Source organism: Petromyzon marinus, chromosome 79 (assembly GCF_048934315.1).
Source record: "Petromyzon marinus isolate PM22_M1 ecotype Great Lakes invasive population chromosome 79, UKy_Petmar_22M1.pri1.0, whole genome shotgun sequence".
Taxonomy (NCBI): Eukaryota; Metazoa; Chordata; class Hyperoartia; order Petromyzontiformes; family Petromyzontidae; genus Petromyzon; species Petromyzon marinus.
This window is the reverse complement of record NC_133745.1, coordinates 2,632,548-2,641,933: the sequence shown is the minus strand read 5'-3', so window position 1 is coordinate 2,641,933 and position 9,386 is coordinate 2,632,548. Positions and strand designations below refer to the sequence as shown.

At 44.2% G+C, this 9,386-nt stretch overlaps 1 protein-coding gene across 2 annotated transcripts in view; it reads right to left on the bottom strand.

Moving 5' to 3' along the window:
- Positions 1–9,044: 9,044 nt before the first annotated feature.
- The window catches only part of LOC142907403 (zona pellucida sperm-binding protein 4-like), a 53,225-nt gene continuing 52,883 nt past the window's right edge, over positions 9,045–9,386 (bottom strand). For both annotated transcript variants that reach the window (XM_076056887.1, XM_076056886.1), the window contains exon 13: positions 9,045–9,377. In XM_076056887.1, coding sequence (XP_075913002.1) covers positions 9,301–9,377 — 77 coding nt within the window. In that variant the 3' untranslated portion in view covers positions 9,045–9,300. The remainder of the gene's footprint in view (positions 9,378–9,386) is intronic.

Sequence of the window (9,386 nt, the reverse complement as noted above, 5' to 3'; positions counted from 1 at the left end):
CCTCCGGGTCTTCATTCTGGATACCCTAGACTGAATCCCACCTCTGCCACAAGTATAAAGAAGCTCTTTGGAGACATCCATTTTTTTAAGTAGAGCCTTTATTTCTATTGAAACGTATTTAGTGCCGAGTGTAACAACCGCCACACTCGTAATTAATTTGACTATCTTCAGCCACGATGGTTTCCACCAAATTGTTTCATGAACAGTCAGTCCCAATGATTTCCATTCAATTATTTATCTAAAAGTCAGTCCCGACGGTTCAATTTAGTTGTTCTCGAACAGCCGGCCCCAATCTCGTCCACCTTGGCCGTCGATTAGTCCCTGAACAAGTGCCCCGTCGGCAGGCCTCGCTCCTCCTCATGTACTTGCTCAGCCCCGCCCTTATCGGACAATGGCCCCTCCACTCGACGACAACACGTGTATTACTCTTTGTTTTTTTCTCTAAAGTCACGTAGGTAAAATAAAATAAATAAAAATAAAAGTAAACTATAAAATCATTGGTTAGATTTAAAACTAAAGGCAACCGGCCACCATGGTTTGATCCTTTGATTACAAAGCTCATGAGAACTCGGGACAAGGCTTGGGCATGTGCTCAGAAAAGTAATTTGGTCAATGACTGACTAGAATGCAGGATTTTAAGGAATAGATGCGTCAGAAAAATACGGCATGCAAAAAATGCCTACTTTTTCTCCACTCTCCTGGAATAACATGGAAATGCCAGGATTTTCTGGAAAACAATCAAATGTTTCGAAAAGGCATCCAAAACAGACAATCTGCCCGTTGAGCTTAACCGAAATGGGGAATATTTTTCAGATCCCAAAAAAATATTTGCCAATTTTAACCTACAATTTTCTGAAGCTGGTAATCTTTTTGATGATGTATTCGGAGTCACCCCTGCTCATGCAAATTCCTACACCCCTGTCCAAACATTAAACGAATTTAGTTTCCAGCCAATCCACGAATGTAATGTTCTGAAACAACTGTCCTATCTCAAAGAGTCCTCCTCTACCGGAGCAGATAGTATTCCCGTCTTTGCTCTACTAACTGTTGGTCACCTAATATACAAACCTATACCCCATATTTTCAACCTGTCCATCAAAGAAGCATCAGTTCCTCTAGAATGGAAACATTCCTATGTCCGTCCACTTCACAAAGGGGGCCGTAAAGATGATCCAAATAACTTCCGACCTATGTCAATTTTGTCCCCGTTGATAAAAAATTTTGAAAAATTATTGAACTTACAAATTAGCAGCTTCCTGTCCACTAACAATCTACTACATCTAAAATAATCTGGGTTCTGAAAATAATACAGCACCACATCTGCTTCATTAGACTCTCCGAATAACATTTACAGTAGCCTTGATAATATGCAGTACTGTGCCTGTCTTTTTCTTGACCTGTCCAAAGCTTTTGATACAGGAGACCACAACACCCTGCTTAGTAAAGTAAGTTGCCTCGGTTTTTTCCGCAAACGCAGTAAAATGGTTACAAAATTACTTTTTTTCACGCACCCAAACTGTATTCACAGATGGTTGGAGGTCAAACAGTGTTAAGATAAGAAAAGGGTTTCCACAGGGTTCCATCATCGCCCCCCTTTTGTTCTCTCTTTATGTCAATGACTTGGGCACTGACCTGGATCATTCCAGGGTAATTTTTTTTTGCAGATGACACGATACTGATTACTGCTGGCCGCTCTCCGCATGACGTCATTGCAAAGCTACAGGGTGATTTCAACAAACTACAACATCAGCTAGTTGCTTTTAAACTAGTCCTGAATACCTCCAAAACCAAGGTGCTATGCTTCTCACCAGGGCTAAAGCAGGAAGTTATTTTTCCCCAATTACATTCCTTAAATAATAATCAACTAGAGCAAGTCAAGATCTATAAGTATCTTGGGGTCAACATGGATTCAAAATTGAATTTTGAAGATCACATTGATTATATTGATTAAAAGATAAAAATTAAAATAGGATTTCTGTATCGACACAAGCACTGCTTCCCCCCTATGGTTTGTTTGGAATTGATAAAAGCTATCATACTGCCTCTACTTGACTACTGTGACATCGTGTATAAATCATAGGAGACCCTTTGGGGGGCCTAAACGTGGCACGGTAACGAGACCTCAACATTCTCTGCTCCAGATTTTACATCATAGCACGAAATACTGCATTGGGCAACTGGAAGGATCACGCCCCCCCACCCCCCCCCCCCACCCCCCCGTTAATAAAAAGTGACAAAGAACACTTCAAGCACATGCAGTCTCTCCAGTGTTGGCGCTTGTTCTAAGTAGAGAGAAAAAGTACTAGGAAAGCACTTGCAAATGGAAACATCACACCTCTCACTTTCTTGTTTTATCGCCAGCCAGCCCAGGCCTCCCAGCATACTCGAGCTAGCTTCTCATTATTGCTGAGGTTGTCGAATTGAATCCAGGCCCGTTTTCCCTTGTGGTGGCTGCGGCAAAAACGTCAATGCAAATTCTATACAATGCAACGGTTGTAAAGCTTGGTACCACAAATGCTGCGCTACTTTAGCCCACATCGCCAGTACAAATTCCAGCTGGTTCTGCAAATGTTGTACATCATCCACTTCAACAACGTCACCTTGCACAACCACACTCGCACCACCACCTCAACCACAACAAAACGTCCGCAACTTAAACGACCTAAAAATCCATTAACTAACCATTTCCGGCATCAACAACGAATCTCTTGAACTTAGCACCTTCCGACAACAAAATTCCATTAATATAAGCCGCCATCCAAGAAACAAAATGAAAATCCACTTCTCGCCCACCCAACTTTCAAAATTTAACTCTCCTCGGTCGAGAGTGACAAACAGCTGGTGGCGGTCTAGCTTTCCTCATCCATAACTGCATTCAATTTTAAGAAATTAAAATCCCAATGCCTCCTTCTGATATCACCACAGAAGTCTTAAGCATCCGTATCAAATCCCATCTAGGCCCATTCACTATAATCAATGTCTACATTCCACCGACGGGTTCTTGCCCTCGCAACTATCAGTTCAATAAAAATCAACTTTTACCAAACAACGACTCAATTGTTATTGGAGATTTCAACGCCCACAACAAATTTTGGCATTCTCCCCATTCAGATACACGTGGCGACCTCATTGCCGATATCTTGAACTGCTCCCTCTATGGGGTACTCAATGAAAAGAACCAAACCATAATTCCGTAATCTGGCCCTTCATCCTCACCAGATATCTCAATTGCGTTAGGAAACCTCCTTTTATCAATCGACTGGCAAGTCTTTACGGCCCTTGGATCCGACCACCTACCTATTGTGTTGATCCTCAATGCACCAAGCCTTCACAAACTATTAAAAACCGCTTGCATTACAACTTTTAAAAACTGGCACGTTTTTTTGCTGATATACTGCGACCTTTCACTGGAAAAACCACCTCTGCGGTACTAAATTCTACTCACCTGGTATCGACAATCAAAGGCATTTCCCTGTCCCCAAACGACCTGCTTGTCAGTTTTGATGTGGTGTCCTTGTTCACCAAAGTCCCGGTACCTGACACCATCGCTATCATTGAAGACCTGGTTCATCAAGGACTGCATACTGATGTACCCCCCTGGTGAGACATTGCTTAACCAACACATACTTCACCTGGAATGGAACTTTCTACAAACAAACTGAGGGCACCCCAATGGGCTCCCCGCTATCTCCGGTTGTAGCCAACGTATTCATGGAAAAATTTGAAACTGACGCCATCCAGACTGCCACTCTACGCCCGACCTTATCGAAGAGGTACGTTGATGACACCTTTGTCATCTGGCCACATGGCCAGCCTGCTCTAGACCAATTCCGCGACCACATCAATTCCATACACCCAGCCATCAGATTTACCATGGAGGTCGAAAAAGATGGCAAACTACCCTTTTTGGATGTCTTAATTAAAAGGAGACATGATGGTTCAATGAGCCACTCTGTCTACAGGAAAGCTACCCATACAGATGCTTACTTGAAACCGGATTCCCACCACCATCCATCCCAGAAGAACTCCCTCATCAAGACTCTATACCATAGAGCCCAATGCATTTCCGACCAGGAACACATTACCAGTGAACTCAAGCACGTACACCAGGCTCTCAGGACTAATGGCTACTCCGACTACACAATCCGCAAAACCATAACTCCAGTCATGAAGAAGGATCCTCTTGTGGAGCCACTCAAAACCATCACCTTACCCTACATTGCAGGGGTCACTAAAAAGATCTCCAAAATCCTGAATAAACACAAGATCCAGGTCCGATTCAACACAGTATATAAATTTCGATTTAAAGCTTTCGTGACTGCAATGATTCATCTTCTTTGGTTCTTTCGGTAAAGTCACGTAGAATGAGAATAAAATAATAAATTGATAAAATAAAATAACACAATAATATTCTCACAACGTTTCGGCCACAACACAAGCGGCCTTCATCAGGTGAAGGGGGCGAGACTGTCTGGTAGGACAGCGCTGGAGTGAGAGAGCCACGTTCAGATCACGGCTTTTAAGCTGTGTGAGAGGAACAAAGAGCCCTCAAATTTCCGCACCACGGATAGCTACGGGCCCCGTTCAGACGGACGAGTTCGTCCATGGTCGGAACAGAGGAGGGGGATAGAGACAGCTGCAAGGCCCTTAGAGTCGCGGGATCTCTTCAGAAAGGTGAGAGACTCGATTAGTTGAGCCTTCTTATCCCGAAGTCTGTTGAATGATCTTAAGGATGTGTGGAATCCCTCCCCGTAGAGGCGGTTAAATTTCGATTTAAAGCTTTCGTGACTGCAATGATTCATCTTCTTTGGTTCTTTTGGTAAAGTCACGTAGAATGAGAATAAAATAATAAATTGATAAAATAAAATAACACAATAATATTCTCACGACGTTTCGGCCACAACACAAGCGGCCTTCATCAGGTGAAGGGGGCGAGACTGTCTGGTAGGACAGCGCAGGAGTGAGAGAGCCACGTTCAGATCACGGCTTTTAAGCTGTGTGAGAGGAACAAAGAGCCCTCAAATTTCCGCACCACGGATAGCTACGGGCCCCGTTCAGACGGACGAGTTCGTCCATGGTCGGAACAGAGGAGGGGGAGAGAGACAGCTGCGAGGCCCTTAGAGTCGCGGCATCTCTTCAGAAAGGTGAGAGACTCGATTAGTTGAGCCTTCTTATCCCGAAGTCTGTTGAATGATCTTAAGGATGTGTGGAAAACCCCCCCGTAGAGGCGGTTAAATTTCGATTTAAAGCTTTCGTGACTGCAATGATTCATCTTCTTTGGTTCTTTCGGTAAAGTCACGTAGAATGAGAATAAAATAATAAATTGATAAAATAAAATAACACAATAATATTCTCACGACGTTTATTGTGTTATTAGGGTTAGGGCCTAGATTTCGCTAAATCCCACCATGAGATCACAATAATTTTTTAATGATCTATGTGGCACAAACATCTCGTCCGTAGGAGACCCTTTGGGGGGTCTAAACGTGGCACGGTAACGAGACCTCAACATTCCCTGCTCCAGACTTTCACATCATAGCACGAAATACTGCATTGGGCAACTGGAAGGATCACGCCCCGCCCATCCCCCCCCCCCCGTTAATAAAAAGTGACAAAGAACACTCCAAGCACATGCAGTCTCTCCAGTGTTGCCGCTTGTTCGAAGTGGATAGAAAAAGTACAATTAAAGCACTTGCAAATGGAAACATCACCCCTCGCACTTTCTAGTTTTTTCGCCAGCCAGCCCAGGCCTCACAGCATACTCGAGCTGGCTTCGCATTATTGCTGAGGTTGTCGAATTGAATCCAGGCCCGTTTTCCCTTGTGGTGACTGCGGCAAAAACGTCAATGCAAATTCTATACAATGCAACGGTTGTAAAGCTTCGTACCACAAACGCTGCGCTACTTTAGCCCGCATCGCCAGTTCAAATTCCAGCTGGTTCTGCAAATGTTGTACATCATCCACTTCAACAACTTCACCTTGCACAACCAAACTCGCACCACCACCTCAACCACAACAACACGTCCACAACTTAAACGACCTAAAAATCCATTAACTAAACATTAACGGCATCAACAACAAATCTCTTGAACTTAGCACCTTCCGACAACAAAATTCCATTAATATAAGCCGCCATCCAAGAAACAAAATGAAAATCCACTTCTCGCCCACCCAACTTTCAAAATGTAACTCTCCTCGGTCGAGACTGACAAACAGCTGGTGGCAGTCTAGCTTTCCTCATCCATAACTGCATTCAATTTTAAGAAATTAAAATCCCAATGCCTCCTTCTGATATCACCACAGAAGTCTTAAGCGTCTGTATCAAATCCCATCTAGGCCCATTCACTATAATCAATGTCTACATTCCACCGACTAGTTCTTGCGCTCGCAACTATTAGTTCAATATAAATCAACTTTTACCAAACAACGACTCAATTGGTATCGGAGATTTCAACGCCCACAACAAACTTTGGCATTCTCCCTATTCACCAGATATCTGAATTGCGTTAGGAAACCTCCTTTTATCAATCGACTGGCAAGTCTTTACGGCCCTTGGATCCAACCACCTACTTATTGTGTTGATCCTCAATACCACCAAGCCTTTACAAACTATTAAAAACCGCTTGTATTACAACTTTTAAAAAGCCAACTGGCCATTTATTACATCAGAAATCAGAAGCATTAATCGCCCAAAATATCAACCATATCTACACATCCGCACATAACTCTGAAAATTTTTCAGAAACATCATCGCAACTACCATCAAGCACACCATCCCGGCGGGTTGCTACAAGCAACACCTTCCCTGCCTCCCTAAAGAAGCCTCAACGCTAATAAGCCAACGAAACACTTTTTGCTAGGTGGTTGTTTCTGTATGGTGGGAGAAACAGCTTGGCGGATAGTATGGTCTGAGTATCCGTTCATCTTGAGGGTCAGATGTACATGTTTTAATTCACTGGCCAGGTGGTGTTGGTCAGATATGCAATGAGTCCTATGGTATAGTGTTTTGATGAGATAATTATTTTGAGCCGGGTGGTGGTGGGAATCAGGTTTCAAGTAGGAATCTGTGTGGGTGACCTTCCTGTAAACAGAATGTCCCAAAGAGCCATCAGGCCTCCTCTCAAAAAGAACATCCAAGAATGGCAACTTGACATCTTTCTCCACTTCCATGGTGAATTTGATGGATGGGTGTCTGGAATTGATGTGGTCTAGGAAATGGTTCAATGTTGGGAGGCCATGTGGCCAAATGACGAAAGTATCATCCACATATCTCTTCCACAGGGAAGGACGAAGGGTGGATGTCTGGATGGCGTCTGATTCAAAATTCTCCATGAAAACATTGGCTATCACTGGTGATAAGGGGGGACCCCATAGGGGTACACCCTCATTTTGTTTGTACAAGGTACCATTCCAGGTAAAGTAAGTGTTGGTGAGGCAGTGCCTAACCAGCGCAGGTACAACAGGGTTCAGTCCATGTTGGAAAGTGTTTTCTTAGCCCGTGCTACAGAAGCAATTGTGCATCCTGTCCAGGATTGTCCTAAGCTTGTGCTCTTGCCACATTAACGGTGCAGTCTCCGGCTTGTCTTGATGCAGGCTGCCCTGCAGTTTACACTCAGCTCGTGCTGCCGAACTTCATTGTTTGGTTGCCGTTGAGAGCCGCAGCTTCTCCGTTTGCTTTTCACGCCACAATGCCTGCCACTCTTTGTTTGGGAGGTTTTTTTGGCATTTTTTCCTGTAAACAAAATGGCCACCGAGTCTTTAGCGCCAGGGAACCTCCCGTCAACACCAAGAAACCGTTTGCATTGCTCGAGGCAACCACGCATGTGCAGATGCGTCCTGTGACTCAGTTCTCATTAAGATCAGCGTACATTGTAGTTTGACGAGTTTAGTTTATATTGGACCAAGGATACAAACAAATAGCGAGTGTTCATTCGGAGGCTTTAGTTTGTTGGCTTTGTGTAAACCCAATAGTTTCAGTTTAAAGCTTCAAAAAGGAAGACCAATCACGTTCATTAGGCAAAGAGGGAGTGTATATGGGTGCCATTAGGCATTTATTTTACAAATGTTATCAGTTCAGGACAACGTTGTTTTGTACCATGATATTTCAGACTATAGGTCAAGAAGTCGTGGTTAGTGTATTTTCTATTATTTACAGGTAGGACTTAGAAGGAAATCACCGATGAAAATAGATTACTGGTTCATTCGTCATCATGTCAGTTATTATGCAAGATTGAGCAAGTCCAGGAGAAATGGTATTTTCAGGTTCTCCGTCCTTCATACAGTGCGAGGGCGTTTAGGAGAATCGCTGTTCAGGTTTACTTTTCAGAAAGGGAGGCCATGTCCAGGGAGATGGGCAAATTATTTCCAGGCCGTGTTTGATGCAGCAGCCTTCATAACAGCCGAGTTTCAGGCAGATGGTTTAACACAGTTCAGGCAGTTGTAGACATGAGACTCCTGGCTATCAGCATTTGTGGTGGCCATGCTCAAAGCGTTAACCATTGAGGAACCGAGTTGAGGCAGAGTTTCTCCAGCAATCACCCTAATGCAGCTAGAGACGACACGTCGCCACTGCATTAGCATATAGGTGTCTGAAGCACTAAGCCGCTTTTGCACAAGGCCACAAAGAATGTCTAGTCAAGCCTCCATAGCGTGGTGGGGTTGTTGTATTTTCCAGGGGAAAAGCACTATTGACAATGTGGACAGATGCCTTGTAATGCCACAACCTAACCTTGACTTAAAGCTAGTTAAATTTAACAGTATACTTTTACCCCTTACCCCACATTCTTCATGTACCTTTGATATAGTTCGTTAAGTGTGCGATGGAAATACCCCTGGAACATAATGTCCACATTTGCATGTTTTAGGGGAGAAAGAGTCAAATAATAAAATACATCTGGATTCAGATTAATTAAGCATGGCACGGTGCTGATGTTTGAAGAAGGCAATGGCCTAAACCTTGGTACAAGTTGCCGCTATTGAGGGGCTTGGCCAAATGCGGCACTAATTCTGCACACAATCGTTGTGAAAGGTCAGAACAGCAGTAGCAAATTTCAGCATTTTATTTTATTTGACTGCAATGGTCAGCAAGACGTGCAAGTTCCAGCAATCACAAGCCGTCATCAATAGCCACTCCCGTCGAGCACCACAGCCCGGCTCCTGCGCCTCCTGACGGCAATGGCAGCAGACAGGAGCGCAACGACAGCTGTGCCAATGACGAGGAGAACGGACAGAGTCCCAGCCGAGGACCACGATGAGGGATCCTCCAGCAGCAGCAGAGCAGCATCGTTAACAGGAGCTTCTTCAAAAGAGCACGGGGCCCTGCAGCGACACCACGTGCTTTCCTACCACGCTGGAAGCGTCAGAGACGGTGTTGCGCTCTGGAACAA